Below are 19,225 nucleotides of genomic sequence, written 5' to 3' on the forward strand. Positions count from 1 at the left end.
TCCAAAAATGCATAAAAGTACAATAAAACAGCAATAATCATCATAAAAATATTTTCAACAGGTGCAGAACAGAACTAGAACATGCAAAAAAAAAAAAATTCAAATTCTAGTGTCACCTCAGATATATATATTTTTTACTTTTGTTGTCTGATCTTATTTTTCTAATCAGTTGGTCTCAGTCTCTTTTTCCCCCTTGTCTGTCTTTTCCTTGTTTCTTTTTCAGGGTCTCTTTTATTCTGTCTCTCTTTTTTCCTTCCTCCTTCATGCAGACACACAGAGACTCTCTCACATGTTCTTTCACACACACACACACTTTCTCTCATACAGGATCTCACTCTTCCATGCTCTCTCACATACACACAGATTATCACTCACACACACACACACACATAGGCTCTCATTCTCACATGTTCCCATTCCAACAAATACAACACATGGGCTCTCACTCTCACATGCTTTCTTACATGTAGGCTCTCATATGCAGGCTACCACTCTCACACAAACACACAGGCTCCCATTCTTACATGCTCTCTCTTTCACATGCAGGCTCCCACTTCTTCACACACAAGTTCTCACTCCCACATGCTCTCTCTCTCTCGCACACACACACACACACACACACACCCTCAAGTAGGCTCTTATTCACATTCCACCCAGGCAGGATCCCATTCATACCACCCTAGCCCCGCAGGCAGGCTCCCATTCACGCACTCCCCAATTCCCTAGGCAGGCTCACATTCACACACACACACACACACACACACACATACCCAGGCAGGCTACCATTCACATTCACCCCCCCCCCCACACACACACACACACACAGCAGCAGGCTACCATTCACACACACTCCTCCCTAGGGGAGTGTATGAATGGGGAGTGTGTGAATGTGAAAATGATTTTGCGATGCACAGGATCAGCATAGAGCACTTACTGGCCACACGGGTTTTGAATGTACAGGGCCAGCATATGTGGAGGAGCTTTCCAGTGAGGTTTTTTTTATTTTTTCTTTGACTGCCAGCCTCTCGATCCTACTCCTCTTCTCGGCAGTGTCGCGGGCCTCCTCCTCTCCTCGGCAGCCAGTGTGATGGGGTACACTGCCGGCATCGCAGGCCTCAGCCATGGTGGAATGGGGTCCACCGGCAGCCTCACAGGCCTCTTCTCGTGGCCACGATGGGACGGATCCATTGGTGGACTCAGGATGGGGTCCACCAGTGGACTCGCAGACCTCTTCCGCCTGTCGCCTGTCGTGTCCGCTGCAGCCCTGTGACAGGGTCTCTGTTCTTGGGCCACCGGGCAATGCTGATTGGGTGGGCCTGAGCCCAAAGTGGGTGGGCCATGGCTCACCCAGGCTCACCTGAGGCTACGCCACTGCTCTCAGGCTGCTAAAGAGCAAGTATGTAAATAGGTTTCTTTTTTTTTTTAAATTTATCATTTTTATTGATTTTCAATCTTCATTAACAACACCAGTAATTCAAAAAAGAAGATATACAGACCAATATAATAATTCGTATAATCCTAATCATTAGGTAATTAACATCCTTATTTAGAAATCATATTACATGTGGAAATTAAACATATTTATGATTATACATCCATTTATAAGGTAATGGGGAGATCCATAATTCCTAATTCTAGGCAAGCAAGAAATTACAATAATAAAGAAAAAGAAAGAAGGTAGGTCAATATATACCTCTATAACCCGTGGGAAGTTCAAGTAACATTATTTAAGGCAATTCGGGAATCAAGAAAATTACATAATGTAAATAGGTTTCTACCCAGCCCAGGCATTCCTGAACTTTGAAGGGGTGGGGGGTGTGTGTGTGTCTGTGTGTGTGCACGTGCTAAATAATTACTTGCCAACATTAAACAAAGACTTTGATGACCACAAACGTTTACATGTCTAGCCCAAGGGCAGAAGTGTTTCCCATTCAAGTTAGCCCCCTTAAAGGGGATCATGGACTGCCTCCAGGCCCTCTAACTGCTGTACCTTTAAGGGGCTGACTCAGATGGGTCATGACCCTGCTGCTAGGGATAGGGACCTATGTCAAAAGTGAAGGGGCATAGCCCCCCTCTCTCCCCCAGCCGAGGCTCACCGTTGGCTATGCCTTTCTTGGGGGGTGTATGCAAATCATGGCTGTATTCCCTGTAGTTTCTAAAGCCACTAGGTAAGGGGGTCATCAAAAAGGATAGGGGATCCAGGACCCCAGTGACCCCACTATAATTGGCATTGCTTTTGAAAATAAAGGCCTGTATGTGCAAAACATAATACCAGCGCCCCCTTTCCATCCTCCCCTCCAAATAAGCTAATGCCACATTCAAAGTAGGGGCCTCTGTATTCTTGAAAACTCAGGCAGCACGTCTATGTTCATGTCAGTCCCAACAGCAAAGGCAATTTTCAAGTGTCATTTACCCTGGTAAAATTGGCTGACTGAAAACTGCCCAGCCTTCCTGCAAGGAAAAGTACAGGTCAGGGTCCACAAGGTGCGGGAGAAGGAGGTGGGTGAGGCAGGCAGCCATGCACGCAGGCTTGCATTTTTCAAAACTAGGCATGTTGGGGGGGGGGGGGGGTTTGTTAGGGAAAAAGTATCCACAGAAAAATCAGATGCAAATCTGGACAGTTACATTTTTTCCCCTAGGCAGAGTCCGTAGATAAAAAGACCCACAGAATTTGCAACTATTAATTTTGTTTTGAAAATTGCCCCCAAAAGGTATCACAGCCTGGTGAGAAAGCAGGCAACTTTCAAATAGAAGACATGTAATTTGAACAATATGTTTTAATAACCACCGCTATTACTAGCAACAGTAACATGGAATAGATTTAGTTTTTGGGTACTTGCCAGGTTCTTATGGCCTGGATTGGCCACTGTTGGAAACAGGATGCTGGGCTTGATGGACCCTTGGTCTGACCCAGTATGACATGTTCTTATGTTCTTATAATTAACGTCTGCTCAGTTTATAATGGGTAGCACTACCTGGCAGCACCATGATCTAAAAATCTGTATTATCTGAACTTTGTTCTGCTTTAATGCCACTTGGCTAATAAAGAGCAAAAATTCCGTTGGATGTCATCAACTGAGAGATTAATTCTCATCGCGTGATGGCCCAATAGCAGCAGCAGAGACCCAGGTGCGATTCCTAAACCCAGCTCCCCTGGCCTGCAGGCAGCATTCACAGCCCTCAGGGGACGAGTCCCACCCCCCCCTGCACAATGGCAACCCCTAGGAGCAGCCTCTGGGCACACATGCTGAGGGGGCTATGGACTGCCGTTCCTGGCTAAGAGCCATCCCTGCAATGGCTAAGCTATGTCAGAGGGCAGTTAACAACTGGAAACAAGCTTCAGGTAGCTGTGAATGAAGGTCCAAAGGAACAGAAAACGAAATGTCAGTCCCTGCTTATGTGGTGCCTCACTGTACTGCTGTGCCCTTTTCAGGGACAGAGTCCAGAGCTGGGCAGTTTGGAGATGCAGTGGGAATCCCACTACCACTGACTCTCTTTATCTTCTTCTGATTTCCATAATCATCCCTTCCTTTCACCTACCCTCATATGGATATTTTGAATTTTGACCTGAAGAAGAGAGTATTAGCTTCTGAAAGCTAGCCAAGAAATGTATTGTTAGTTCAATAAAAAGGTATCGCCTGATATTTATACTTTTTGTTTTTATTTAACTTTTATTTCTGTGCATTCAGGTGGATTAACATAGCAGCCAGAATAATGTACGGGTAATCAATACAGATGCAGCAGCAAAGCACTCTGATATACAGCTGTAGGAAAAGCTTGCAAACTGCTCTGGGATACAGAGTGTTGAAAAAAAATATTGTGAAACAATTCCTTTCAGTCCACTGATTGTGCAGAGCCACAGTTATTAATTCTACATCTCTCTGATTTGTACTTTTACTAAACTCTAAAAAGGTTTTTCTAATTTTTTCCTCCCTAGACCATCAGAAATTGGAGCGAGAAGCCCGGATCTGCCGTCTGCTGAAGCATTCCAACATTGGTGAGCATTGGGTGGGACAAGAGAGAGATTCTTAACTTTAGCTTTCCCTGCTTCCATCACCTATGTCAGGGACCTGCCGAGATCCTAGAGGTTAATGAGCAATGAAGTGTCGCAGACTACTTGGGATTTTGGATGACTCTTTATATCTTGAATTGAAAACATGATCTACTTAATGATATGCCTTGTGGTGACATGGGGCATCCCATAGGAAGTGCTCCACAGAGACAGGGACGGGAAAATCCATGTAGGATAACTCTATGGGACATGCCATGCGGGGAGAGAGGGAATTTGGCACACTAGGCACTTGCCTATGTTGCCTATGCCTAGATCTGGCCATGGTGACAAGGGGATTCCATGGGAAGTGCCACACAGAGCAACAGTACACAATAAGCAACCAAATGTCCAATCTTGTACAAATTTATTATAGAACCAAAATATGCAAATGAGCCTTCTCTGGAAGGTGCCACAAGGGTAAAAGGGAATTTTACAGGAAGTGCCATGCAGGGATGAGGAGACCCTGGGAAGTGCTATACAGTGACAAGGATTCTATGGGAAGCGTCATGCAGTGAAAGGGGAATCCTATGGTAAGTTTAGCTGTTTTCACACTAGTATTTTGAAAATCTCTCCATCATTGTTGAAGTGGCTTTTTTATAGTGAAAATGGAACAAACAGTACATAAAGTGCACACAAAATCTTTCCTGAGTGCTAAGCTTCCTGTCCCATATATATTACATTCAATTAATTTTGAAAGTTAAGTGTTTGAACATTCTTCTGGGCAGAGGGGAGGTTTACAGTCAGCTGTCACATCAAAACCTCCTTTGTGAGGCCATTGGCCAAGGCCAAAGAAGCCCTGATGCTATTGGTCAGTAACCACCATATGTGCAGGTGTCATTGCCAGCTCTGTGGCAGGCACAAGGCCAGAATATGTGTCTCTGTCATCCCGCGGATACCTGAGTGAGTTCCTCAGGTAAGCCTCAATCATATCCCCCTATCTGTCCTTCCTCCTACCTTACCTAGCCTCTTGGCAGCTGGATAAACATGAATTTATAATGTCCTATTTAAATGCTAGGAAGTGAATAGATTCCATACCCAAGTTTAAAATCCTTGCTCTCTGGCTCCTAATTACCTTTGGGAGACTGGGCAAGTCCCACCAAGCTTACTCTTGACTTCTGGGCTACCTAAGATGTCCTTCCATTGGTTGGTACAGTGATTGGTATCCTTAGGAGAAGGTTATAAGCCTCCATCTGCAGAATGATAGGGTTAAAGGAGCCCTGTAAAAGAGGCTTAATAACATATAATAGAGCAATTTCCTTTCTCATTGCCAGTATCTCAGATAAAACAATCTTAGGAGGTTATTTACTAAAGGTAGCGCACGCGAAAAGGGACGTTTCACACGCGATAGCAAAAAGGGGCGGAGTCGGGGCGGCGTCTGCCCCGGAAGAGGAGGAGTCGGGGCAGACGCCGCGAGCACATCACGGACAGCAAAAAGGTAAGAAACCTTTTCGTTGCCCATTTCGTGCCCAATAGCACCACCTTTTATGATGGCGCTATTGGGTGCGAAAGCCGGCAGCGATCACACCACAGAGGTGCGATCACTGCCGGCTTTCGCAGGCCCTCCGTTAGCGTGTGATTCAGAGAGCCCTGCGACATTGGTAAATCTAGGCCTTATTTAGTTAAAGTTTTCCTTCTCGAGGGTGCTAAATATTTTTTATAGTTGAGAGGATGCTCATTATCCCCAGGGTTGACACTAATTAAATGCAGGCTCTGACCTTGCAGGACCAGCCTGGTATTTGTAAACTAAGCCTGGGTGTCTACATTCCCTTCATGACTCGGTGCTAAGGAGAGAGGCAGCGTTGACATCCAAGGAAAATAATCTGACTCCTGGATGACAACATGTTGGTGAGAGTTGCATGGTTTGAGCCTGCAGAGGTCTGGCTGTATTGGCAGTCTCAGCAGAGAGGTCAGGGATTGGCTGAAATGCCCTTCAGGAAGAGGTGATGAGGACAAGAATGGTGACGGAATTCAAAAGGGAGTGAGATAAACATAGAGGATCCCTAGTGGCTAGAGGAGAGGAATAAAGAACAGGGTTAACCTGTGGTAATTGGTGAAAAATTACACCATGGATTCAAAATTAAAAGTGATAGGAACCAAAATCCTACAAGTAAGTTGTTTATTTTTTTGTTTTTTATTATTATTTCATAAAACCGTTGAAATAGGCATTAATAAACAGTTGTAAAAGATTTTATTAGGGATATATAGTATCCTCTCACTAGTAGTAAAAGCCCATCCAAGGATAGGGAAATACTGGGATGTGTAGGAAGTGCATAATTGAGATGTGTGGTAGTAGAAATTGCAGGCTGATCTCAGGGGTACTGTAAGGTAATAGAGAGGGGCTTGAACAATTTAGAGAGCGAGAGGGGCAGAGCTGAAGAATACAGCCAGAGAGAGGAACGGAGCTCAATTTCCATATATGGTAGTAAACAGTGGATTGGACAATACAGAGTGAGAGGGAGGCGGAGCTGGAGAGAGCAGGGCGGAGCTCAATTTCCATACAAAAGTAGGGAGTGGGGCAGAGCTAGAGAGTACAGAGAGGGAGGGGGCGGAGCTCAATTTCTATACTAGCGATGCAGGTGTGAGGCAACTTTTCTCTTTATTATTGTTAGGAAAAGTGGTGGATTAGACTGAGTTTTATGTGGTTTTGTAACTGTTGGTGAAGTGGTGCATTCAAGGGATCCATCTGGGCATCTCTCTCAGCTAATGAATGGTTGAGCTCAGTGTTTACAACCCTCTCCACACCTAACCAATCAGGTTTTCAGGATATCCATGTTGAATATGCATGAGATATATTTGCATATATGGAGACCCAAGGTTTGCAAACCTATCTCATGCATATTCATTGTGACAATCCTGAAAATCTGACTGGCTAGGTGTGCCTTCGGGAGAGAGCTGGGAAACACTGGCTTAGCTATCTGGCTCTTTACATTGAAGTTTGATCAAGTTCAGTCATGATGGTGGTAGGTCGGGGCAGTCCACTCTTGTGCACCACAAGAAGGAATGAATACATTAAAGTGGGAGGAGAAGGGCTGGTCAGCAGCTACTTTAACAGCTTAAATGGATCCTCTTTACCCTTAGGCTAACCTGCACAGGGTGGAAGTTAAAACCCTGAACACCTCGCTGGGCAGACTGGATGTACTATTTTGGTCTGTATCTGCCGACATTTCCTATGTTATAATGGAAATCCCCTTACAGAATGAGAAGGAAGTTCTGTACCTGTTCGGTGTTGTAGAAGTGTGTGTTTGTGTGTGTGTGTGCATGTGAAGTTTTCACCGCTGCTGTCCAAGCTATAACTGTGCTTAAATGGATTCCAGGTTTTATTGGTGCTATTTTGGCATCTTTAAGGAATGCTAAAAAAAAAAAAAAAGTACAGTGAAAAGGACAAACATTTTATTTATTTTATTTATTTATATATTTGGGTTTTTTTATACCGGTGTTCGATCTGAAATATCACATCTAGCAAATAACAGAGATATAAAGATATCCTTTGGACCAACCTCATAACTCTATAATACTACGGGTTGGCCTTACAATACTAGCTATGGTGCTGTCTGCTGCGGTGAGGTGGATCCTGTTTGGATCCCTTTTCACTGGGCCCGGTCAGGCCTTTGCACACTGTGGCGGTGGATGGGAGGATGGATGTGCTAAAGTGGCAGTCCATTGGCCAGTTTAGTTCCCCGAGTCAACTGGACAAGCTGGAGTGGCAGACACCGTTAGTAAGAAAATGTAATAAAGATAAAAGTTTCAACAAGTTCCCAGTCATGAACCAGTCCTGGTTTTACCCCATTGCCCTCGCAGATCTGGACTTGTGGTCTAACTCTTCTTAGCAAAGTTAAAAACCACAAGTCCATTGATGCGCTGGGGTAAAACCAGGACTGGCTCGACCAAACAGATGACATGGAGCCAGTTGTTATTCCTGTTTGTTGGTGCCACTGTATTTTGACTCTCTATGATGTAGCAGCACTAACAAATGTGCCCCCTCCCCTCCTCTTAGCATGGCTGCCGGTCCATCAATGTGCCCCCATGGGTTAGGGAAATGCTGCTAAAATGCCTGGGGCTTGAGAGAGGGTCACGTTAGTTTGATGCACAGGGAGGCTGTGGAGCAGCTGCTTGAAACTCCCCTGGCACAGCTGGCTGAAGGCGGTAAGTGTCATTAAACCTGCTGCTGCCTGTAATCCTCTCTAAGAGCAGAGAGTGAATGGTGCTAAGCGGCAGAGAGGGCGTGAGGGTCGGAGGGGGCTTGGTTTCATGTTACTTAGTGGATTTTGTCCTCTCCTGAGATGAGATAAAAAAATGTTGTAACAGGCTTTGAAAGGAGGAACATCCCGGGACTGTGTAAAATATATTCTTATATAAGCAGACTGTGGGGCATTTTTGACCTGGCAGTTTTCCTCCTGCTCCTTTGGGCTTCCCAGAGCTGGACGTGGCCCTATGAGCCTTAATTCACAACTACCTGGAGATTTCCTCCCTATTTTAAACGCCCTCCCAACTTTCTTTAGCCCAGCCGTTCCAATGACAATTGAAGACCATGCACCAGGGCTCCTTCAGGAGCCTTGCAGTAATGGACCATAAACCTGGACAGTAGGTGTCGCTGTTGCGCAGTGACCATGACTCCCTTCCCCCACCAGAGGCTGTGAGTGCTGCCTGGGGAATGGAAGACCTGAGCTGGGAACTGGGCCCAGCATGCAGTACTTGCCACTGAGCCACCGAGCTGGCTAAGTAGAATGTATAACAGGATAAGAAATGGATATGCCTAGTGCCATACACATGTTTAGTAGTAGTTGCATGACACTATGATGGTCCCTAATGCTATTTCTTGCAGATTACTTCACACTCTGTGAAAAATTGTACCACCAGTATTTCCCTTAACTCCAATCTTTCAGCTTTAATACCTGCCCAGGAGTCCTAATACATCTTCATGCTAACCTCTTACACTGACTCTCCTTATTATTATGGCCTTTGGGCTATTGTATTGTATCAAAGTGCTTTCATAATAAAAATCTCAATCCATTTGTTCTTGTTCAGCATTTCTGTGGTGCCCTTAACCAGGATGCCATCAAAGAATTGCATGCAGGTACAAGGAATCTGTGCCCTGAGGAGCTGATAATCTCTATTGTCATTTAAAGTAACTTGTCCAAGGTCAGAGAAAGGGTCAGCAGTAGAAGCAGGACCTGAACTCAGATCTCCTGGTTTCCAGCTTGTTATTTTAACTTATAGCACTGTGTAAAACTTATTCCTCCTTTTAATTTAGGTCCTTCATTTTCAGTTTAAATGGATTTTTTACCCCTTAAATACCCAGATTTTTCCAAAGATGGCAGTCTGTTTAAACTGATTTTCACCATAGTTTTAAGTTGATTATAAAGCTGTTCCAGCATTCCAAGGCCTCCAGTGAGGGCCACAGCGCATGTTGTGTTTCACGTCCCATCCCCACCAGTGAAAGCGCTCAGACCTTCAGTGTCACCCATGCTGTTTCAAGTCTCGGCTCCTCACCCCCCAAGCAACCAAAGTACCTGCTGTCTGGTGCCATAAATGCATTTGAAGCAGGCCCTGTCCACCAGAAGCACTTCCTGGCAAGCTCCCTGGCCCTGCAGAAAAGCAGAAATGCAGTACTGCAGAGCGCCAGAGCCTCAGAAAGCTGCCGCCGAAGGAGAGAGGAAGAGCCTGGAACCACCACCAGTAAGGATGAAGGGGGAGGGAGATTCTCGGCAGGGAGGGGGTGGGGGGAGAGAGGGTCCTGCTAGGCAGAGGGTGGGGTAGAGATGGGGATGCTGCTGAGTAGGTGGCTGGGAGAATCTGCTTAATATTGTTTTATGGTCCTGGCTTCTCTCCACTAAAATAAACTCGATATTTACCCGGGAAAATAATGAGTCATTTTTTTTCAACTGATTTTCTTCTGTTTTTGTTCTTGTCACCACAAACCCTGATTAAAAACCTAAGAAAATTAAAGAACAATAAAAAATGAAAATGAAGGTCCCTAAGTATATATTATGGTCGCTCCACCCTAAATCTCATACTCACTCTGCAGACAGAACAGACTTGATGAATACAACTCCTGCCTTCGCTGTTGCTGAATGAACGCATTGCTGTGTGAATGTTTGGAGCTTATGGTATGTGTGCAGGACGTATGTGCATGCTGCTCAAGGTGAGCGCGCGCACGTGTGTGTGTGTGTGTTTGCAGTGCGGCCATGTAGCCTGTATACAGGCTGTTTTGTACAGGTTTTCATTCGGACTCTGTTGCAGTATAAGTGTGCACATCTGTGTATGTGAGTGTATAACAACTGAATGCGTATAATTGTCCCTGTGTGTATCTAGTGTTTGTGGACATCCTTTTTTTTTTTTTGGCGTGCAATCTTGCAGCCACCTCTGTCTCTCCCCATCAGTATGCACGGAGTACACCAGAGCTGGTTTGCTGTCTGTGACCCCCATGGCCCTGCGCTTCCACAGGGACATGCGATCCCATCAGTGAGGCAGGATGGAGGCGGCAGGCCTGGAATCTTTAATCTCCCATTGGCATGCAGAGTGAGCAGTGTCTGCACTCCAGTCTCGCTTATTTGTTAAGGTCTGAGACATGTTCAGAGCAAATGGGGGAAGATGGAGGATCAACCCCCATCTCTCCCCCCCAAGGGCTAGCAAATGACGCGTTGCCACTGGGGACAGGCTGAGCAGGTGCTGGTGTTGCCCCTCAAAAGCTTACACCCCGGTGCACCACTGGACTTGCGGTCCTGCTGTTCTTAGAGGAATAAAGGCAGTAGCAGTAAATCCAGGATTCCTCCTCCTGTCTTTGCTAATCTGTTATTTATTGAATAATGTTCTCCCTTTCCTGCTCTCTCCCATCTTTTTATGAGTGTGAAGCAAATATCTGGACCCTGGGGAGAACGTTAATATGGTTCATGGGTCTCTTAGTAAGGGCCCCAGACACTTCCACTGCCCCTGAGAAACTTGGTAGCTTGCATCTGTTCCCTATGACCCCCAAGACTCTTGCAATACCCCGGGGGGGGGGGGGGATGGAAAACAACAGCAGCAATATTAGGATAAGCTTCTTTGAAATATTGTGTTGCTTATTTCTTGGCTCTGTTTCTTAATCTCTGGGTTTTATTCCTATGTTTTTCTTTTTCTGTTTATATATATATATATATATATGGTTTCTTAGGGGTTTATATTTTAAGTCTCTCTCAGTTTTACCTGTCAGCTATTTTGTTATTTGAATGCAGCAGCAGCAGAATCGTCTTTCAGGCCAGGGAGAGGTGGTGCTGAGACTGCAGCGCGGTCTTTTCCTGGACCAGCGAGGGGAGTGGCTGAGGCAGCAGCAGACTCTTTGCCTGGGCTAGGGATGGGATGGGGGAGGGGGGGGAGGCAATAGCAGAATCTTTTCCTGGGCTGGGCCGGCATCGGAGCTGAATTCTGTGTTGTGCTGACAGGGGGGGGGGGGGGGCAGTGATTCCACGGGGGAAGGGGCTTCTCCGTGAGAAAACTGAAAATTGCAATCTTGCATTTTGTACGGGTCCAAGCCTTTGAAGCTAAACACAATCACCCTAGCACTGCAAGATTTAACTACACCTCAGCAGCTGAAGGCAACGGCTTTATGAAGGCCACATTAATGTGACCCTCTCTGGGCCCCATGCCCCTAAGCCCCTCCCTTAGTTCAAAGATGGGCTCTGGGCAGTTGGGAGGGAAGGGTGAGTGAGCAATTGCTCGGGGCCCCAATGTGCCTTATTCAGGGGTCAGGGTGCCGGTGCTGCCACGGCAGTGTCAGGAGATTTCCACTTTCCAGACCAATTTGCCAAGATCAAGATTGGGTCATAAACTATCGAGCTAGCTGACCAAGTGAAACGTTTGGGAATTATCTTGGATTCCCAATTGACTGGAGAAGCAGGTTCAGGCCATTATTAAAATAGTGGTTTTTTTTCTTTATGTCTAGTTGAACAGATCCTCCCATTTTTGCAAGACCAAAATGTAAGGACAGTTATGCAATGGTCTTATCCCAACTAGACTATTGTAATGCTATATATGTTGGGCTCCCACAAAAATTATTCAAATGCTTACAAGTGCTGCAGAACATGGTGGCTAGAACAATCATCTATAGACATCATTCAGAGAGGGTAACTCCTTCATTGTTTGCATTACATTGGCCACCTCTATTTCTCTGAATTCATTTTAAAATGTTCATACTTGGCTTTCATGCCCTGGCTGGGCTCGGTCTTTCTTAGCTATTTGATAAGATCAAGCGACATATTCCAAGCAGGGCTGGAGTTCTTATTCTCATCTCAGGCTAGAAATTTTATCAACTAAGATTATTACCAAGACTACAACTACGGCATGTTGTTTTCCAGGAGTAACTCCTTTTTTTTTTATGGAATGCTTCCCTTCAACTCTTAGGAATTTGTTAGACTATTTGCTGGTGCTTAACTATGTTTTTATGTCAAACCTATTTTTATTATTACATAGAAACATAGAAATGACTGCAGAAAAGACCAATCGGCCCATCCAGTCTGCCCAGCAAGCTCCCACACTTATTTTCCCATAATTATCTGTTTCATTATTTTCCCATACTTATCTGTTTCATCGACCACCAAGTTCAGGGCCCTTGTTGGTAACGGTTTGATTCAAATTTCCTGCCATCCCCTGTCATTGATGCAGAGAGATGCTTGGTTTCCCAGACTGCACAGATCAATGCCTTGTTGGATGTTGTCTGAATGTAAAACCTATTTTCCACATTTCCCTCTGCCGTAGAAGCAGAGAGCGACTCTGTATATGCATTCAAAGTGATATCAGGCTTAACTGGTTTAGGGTAGTAACCGCTGTAATAAGCAAGCTACCCCCACGCTTCTTTGTTTACCCAGATTGTGACGTTCAGTCCTTGTTGGTGGTTGTCTGAATGCAAATCCTATATTCTACATTTCCCCCTGCCGTAGAAGCATTATCAATAAGAATCTCCAACAACAGTCCAACAAGACAAAAATATCAAACAAAAGGTCCTTATACCTTGGAACACCCCCTACAGAACAGAGTAAACATAAAAGAATTGAAGTATACTGGTCCACAAAGTACATTTGGCTCTAATACATTTCACAAGCAAGAAGATAATGAAAGAACAGACAAGAATAATCCCAACAACCATGCTGAAAGCCCCCCCCCCCCCCCAACTAACCCCTGAGTATGTTAACAGTATTGTTAAGAAGATGACAATAAAATCCAGTTAAAAAGAAAAAGGAAAAAGAGAAGAAAAAAAATCAATTAAAACTGTTCACAACTAAACTCCTTGCTCTAGGAGATAGATTGAAGTTACCCTTCCCAGGTCATAAGAAAATGCCGCAGATGCTTAAAGGTCACCATTGAAACTCTGCATTCCATTTGCAAAAGATCATGCAGAAAATTGTGCCACTGCCAGTAGGAGGAGCCTCCAACATCCCTCCAGATCATCAAAATAGCTTTTTTGCCCATCAAACAAGCCTTCCAGAAGATAAAGCCTCATCTTTGGATTTGAATAAGGACTGAGGAAAGTGCTCAAAAAGAACAGCCTCTGGCGATTGCGGGACCTCACAGCCCAGCACTCTAGAAAGATATCTCACCACTTGCATCCAAAATTGTTGGGTAAGTGAACAAGTCCAGAAGGTATGAATCAATGTACCTGCAACTGTTTTGCACTTTTCACATAGGTCTGCATCTGCTATACCAGCCTGATAAGCTTAAACCTGGGAATTGTATGCTCTTCGTTGAAACTTATGCTGAAGTTCCCGCAGATACACGTTACCAGAGAGGTCCTTAAGATGTTGAAAGCAAAGTTGAACCATTTTCCTTGTAATGGTGAAGCCACTTTCCTGAGTCCATCTATGAACTATGAGACCAAAATCCATTTTGGGCATACGTTTCCATAAGGATTTCCGTAGGCTCGATAAAGAGCGCTTGCTAAACTCAGGGCAGAAGAGTTCTTCCAGAGCATCCAAAAATGGAAATGCCAGGTCCAGTACTAACAGTGAAAGGACATAATGTTTCAATTGAATGTATGAAAACAAATCTGAGTCTTGTAGTCCATATTGATCTTTTAAGGTGGCAAAAGGAAGAAGTGCACCATCATCATTGAGCACATGTTGCAAAAGAGTAATACCACAAGCTCCCCCCCCCCCCCCCCCCCCCCCCCCCCCAATTTTTTTAATCTTTAGAGTGACTACCAGGAGCAAAATCCAGATTTCCCCTTGCTGGGATAAATTGCAAACACTGAGAGGAGTGATGAAAAATCTCCGTTAAACATTTCCAAGCCCAGAAAACAGGCAAAACTAGAACACATCTAGAAAGACCCAATGGCAGTTTGTTGGGAGCAGCATGCAAAATATATTTGAAATCCAACGGTGCTACTATTGATTTATCTGCCTCAAGATTTATAAGGTCTGATTTACCATAAAGCAAATCACGTAAAATAAGCAAAATACTGGCGAAATTGTATTCCACTAAACCCCCTTGGCCCAAGTCATTTTTTAAACCAGCTAAGGTAATTAATGGCTTCATGTTTTGCCAAAGAAATTTTGAGAGTAGAGAGAGTCCAGGCATTTTAAATCCCTCGTCATTAATCTAATGGGAAATGTCTACAAAACGTAAAGCCTTCTTGGGAAAAATCACCATTTTGAAAAGGTTAATTCGCCCAACTAACGTAAGCGGTAATCCTGTCCAAACATGAAACTTCTGCTTAGTGTAATCCAAGAGACGGGCAAAATTCAACTTATAAAGCTCGTTGGGATCCATAGACATTTCCAGGCCTAAATATCTAAAGACACCATCTGCCCATTTTAAGGGAACTGCACGACCTCATTGGTCTTTCAAGAATAAGGGAAAAGATAAAGCTTCCAATTTGTCCATGTTCAAACGAAACCCAGAAAAAATACCAAACTTGCGGATTATCTGCAACAATAAAGGTAAAGAGTACAGCGAATGAGTGAGAAAAACCAGGATGTCATCAGCGAAAGCTGCATATTTGAAGTCACATTCCCCCATCCGCAGCCCCCTTATGCCTACAGCCACCTGAATGGTACACAACAAGGGTTCCAAAAAGATTAGAAATAAAAGAGGTGCTAGGGGACATCCTTGTTGGGTTCCTCATTCAATGAGTACTATTAACCTAAACACAGGCCTCCAGGTGAGAGTAAAGCAATCTAACAACTCTGAAAAAGCCCAGTAAAACCCATAAAGTCTAGGCCTGTAAGCAGATAATCCCATTCCACTCGATCAAACGCCTTTTTGGCATCAAAACTAATGACCAAAAAGGATTTGTTCTGCTGTTTACAGCGCAACATTGCAGCCATCACCAGGTGCACGTTGGACAGTGCTATCAACCTCGGACAAAACCCACCTGCTCACCTGCTACAAGTCAAGGTAATAAAATAGCCTTCCTATCCACCCACAATTTTGCCAAAAGTTTCTGATCAAACTTTAATAGGGAAATAGGTTGATAAGAGGCAGGCAGGGATTCATTTTTACCTGGCTTGGGGATAACAATGAGCCATATTAACGCCTGAAGAGTATTCACCCCTCTCCAATAAAACTTGAAACATATTGCAGAGAGACATCGATAGATGGTCAGATACAGTTTTATAAAATTCATTACTAAAGCCATCAGAACCTAATCTCTTCTTCACTAATGGGCCTATTCAACCGGTTAAGCTGGGCATTGGTAAGCATCGAAAGCTGAGAATTATTTAAAAATTCCCTAGCCTTAGATATATCGCTGCTCTCGGACTGATATAATGTCTTGTAGAAAGCGCCCAAGGTATTGGCTATAGCTTTATTAGTACGAGCTTGACCCCCATCTCTGTCCTTTAGAGTAGTGATCATCCGTGAGCCAGCATTTAATCAAATTTGCCAAAATTGTCCCTGTTTTGTTACTATATTGGTACAATTTATACTTGTAAAAAGCCACGCTTTTCTTGGCCCGCTGACGAACTAATGTATTCAACTGGGACCGTATAGTCAAATATTCTTCTCTATTCTCTCTAGTATTAGAGTTCGCCAGTCTCTTCTTAGCTCCATTTAACTTTTTTTACAATCTTAACAATTGTTTGTCAATATCATGTCTCCGTTTAGTGACAAAAGATATCATGTCTCCCCTCAAAACTGCCTTAGCAGTCTGGCAAAACAAAATTGGGTTGTTTAGATGTATTCCATTATGTTCCACATACTCCTTCCATTTCACTTTGAGAAACTCATGAAAAGTGGGATGAGCTGCCAAACAATATGGGACTCTCCATTGTTGGTTCTGGGCTTCCCCTAACCCGCTAGCCAATTCTAACCAGAACGGTGCATGATCAGATAGTATGATGTCTCCAATAGCTGCATCAGCAATGGAGGAAAAAATATTATTGGAGACTAACAAGTAGTCTATCCTGGAAAATGAGCCCGGGACAGATGTGTGAAGTCTTTCTCCAATGGGTGAAGAATCCTCCAGGCATCAATCACCTGCAAACTGTTCTCCAAAAAAGTAACTCCTCTATCTCGATGAATCTTATCCCCAGGAGCTGGGTTAAATTTGTCTAGTGTAGGGTCCCAAGCCCAATTAAAATACCCCACTTTGACCAATCTATCTTCCATATGGAGACAAAGATAAATAAAGATTTTTTCAAAAAAAACTGAGCTCATAATTATTAGGCATACAGAAAATTATCGGTTTATAGTGTAATTCAGCCAACAAGATTACAAAGCGACCTTTCGGATCTCTGATATCTTTCTTAATTAACAGCAAGATATTTTTATGAATCAGTAGGGCAACATCTGCCAATTTTGAACTAGCTGAAGCAAATTGAACCTCACTGTTGCACTCACTGCCCGCGGAACCCCCATACTGGCTCCTTCCACTCGGCTACGCCTCTGGGCCCTGCCTGAGACGTTGGCTGCCATGGCCTACCTCTCCGATTCCTTTTCGCTTGCACCCTCTGATGCCGAGGTCTCTGCGGCCTCGCCAGCGCATGAGATGCCGTCAGCTTCCGGCCCCGCCTGGGGTTCCCCCTAGGCGCACATGCATGCGGCACCAGCAGCTATTTAAAGGGCCTTTGGCGGGAAAGCTGGGACCTCCCTGGAGGATGACATCATCAGCGCGGGGTTATATAAGGCTCCCTCGGGCCGTACCCAGACGGCTTGGCAAAGAGTCTTCTGCGTTGCTTCTCTCAGGATTCTACGCTTCACCTTGAAGGACTTCTGTTCCAGTACTATTAATGGCTATTAATCAAATTTACTTAGGGAATAGCCACTGCTATTAATTGCATCAGTGGCATGGGATCTTCTTAGTGTTTGGGTAATTGCCTGGTCTGACCCAGCATGGCAATTTCTTATGTTCTTATGTTCCTGTGCCTGACTCCCGCTCCAGAACCAAGCCTTGCGCCCTTCTTCCTGGAGTCTCTTCTGATGGATCTCTTGACTCTGAACTCCGGACTGGACCTCACTCTGCTCGTCTGCTGCCTGCCTCTGAACCTTGGACTGACCTTGCTCTGCTCGTCTGCCAACTGCCTTGGAACTTTGGACTGGACCTCACCCTGCTTGACTGCCGCCTGCCTCGGAACTTTGGACTGGACCTCACGTTGCTCATTTACCCTGCGACGGGATCGGGGTTCTTGGCCATCCCTGACCAGCCTGCCCTCTGACTAGGCAGGTGCCCGCCTCCTGCTGCTGGCTCCTGAACTCTGTCTGTGTTGTCTTGCCTGCCAGCCTTCTGACTCCAACCACGTCCCGCTCCAGTTCTGGACCTGGCACCTTTACCACGCCTCAGGGACCCACCTAAGTCCAGCCGGCACCCAAAGGCTCAACCCACGGGGAACATGGACTGATATTGGCGAAGCTCCAGCTGGCCCCTGTCTTCCTCCGGCCTCGCCTCCTGACATTGGGGACCTGTGGGGGTTTACCCTCTCAGATAGCGTCAACCCCAACTCAGGCTAGGGGTCCACAGACCATGCTGTGGTTTCTAAACTCACCCACCCTCTTTTCAACTTCTGATACTCCAGACCCTTTAGATGAGTCTCTTGAAGAAAAACTACATTTACTCTTTTCTTATTTAAGGCAGTCAAAATCTTGGATCTCTTAATTGCTGAGTTTATGCCACATACATTCCAAGATAGTACCTTCACAGTATTAAAAGACATCATATATCTCCAACAAAATGAAGCAATATACTGTTAACTTCGATTACCAAGTTTATGGAAGAGAGTCCTCTCAGCACGAACCCTCTCCTAAATCTCCATTTCAACCACATGCATAAGAAAAATGTACATTTTTTCCTTTTCTTATATGTCTGTGTGTGTGTGTATTTGCATGTATTTCTGTGCATGAGCAGTATGCATTCATACTTTCCAACCCCTGGTTTTCTGTAGGCGGCTGACATGAAATCTTCAGCCAGGCTTGTAACATTTTGAAGCAGCTCTGTGGCATGTCTGCCATGCATTCATATATATTTTGCTTTAATTAGTGAAAAATCAATTCACATGAAGGAAAATGTTTCTGTTAGCAATTATTGAAAACTGTTATTACAGCTGTATTACTATTTATAGGTGATTCAATTGTTAGATTTCATTGGATGTCCTTTAAAATACTATTCATGTTCCGATGCAGTGCATGGGAGACTTAAACACAAATTCCCAGCAAGAGCGTGCTGTCTTCACTAGTCCATGCTCATCCAGTGTTAAAGATTCAGTAAAGACATCTTTGTGGCCATCCTCTGAATGTCTGAATAGTAAAACAAGAGGAAGAAAAAACTGAAATAAAGAATGGAAAAAGAGATTCAGACACACAGAAAAGGCTAGAAACTATTTTATTTTTTTAAAGGAAATACTGGCAAATTTGACAAAATTTGGTTCCAGTCAAACTTAGGCCTGGATTCTCTAAGGTCACAGAGAATCCGTCGGTAACGGGGGGTGGGGGGGGTGAAGCGGGGGGCAGTCCTACGATAGCCGGCAGCACGGGGCAGAGTTGGGGCAGAGTCGGCCCCCGAAGAGGAGGAGTCGGGGTGGCACCGGGGGCCGACACTGTGGACACATCGCTGGAGGCGAAAGGTAAGATTCCTTATCGCCGTCAGTTTCGCGCCGAATAACTGCCGGCTATCGCAGAACCGCCTCCCGCTTTGCCCCGCCCCCGCCCCCCTGTTACCGCCGGATTCTCTAAGGTCTGCGACCTTAGAGAATCCAGGCCTTAGTGATGGCAATG

The 19,225-nt window shown here is 44.8% G+C and overlaps 1 protein-coding gene across 7 annotated transcripts in view; it reads left to right on the top strand.

Annotated features, from left to right (window-relative positions):
- CAMK2B (calcium/calmodulin dependent protein kinase II beta) overlaps nucleotides 1-19,225 on the top strand; it is an 858,678-nt gene that overhangs the window by 111,352 nt on the left and 728,101 nt on the right. For all 7 annotated transcript variants that reach the window (XM_029604232.1, XM_029604231.1, XM_029604230.1 and 4 more), the window contains exon 3: nucleotides 3,938-3,997. In XM_029604232.1, the coding sequence (XP_029460092.1) occupies nucleotides 3,938-3,997 (60 nt within the window). The remainder of the gene's footprint in view (nucleotides 1-3,937; nucleotides 3,998-19,225) is intronic.

This window comes from Rhinatrema bivittatum, chromosome 5 (genome assembly GCF_901001135.1).
Source record: "Rhinatrema bivittatum chromosome 5, aRhiBiv1.1, whole genome shotgun sequence".
Classification (NCBI taxonomy): domain Eukaryota; kingdom Metazoa; phylum Chordata; class Amphibia; order Gymnophiona; family Rhinatrematidae; genus Rhinatrema; species Rhinatrema bivittatum.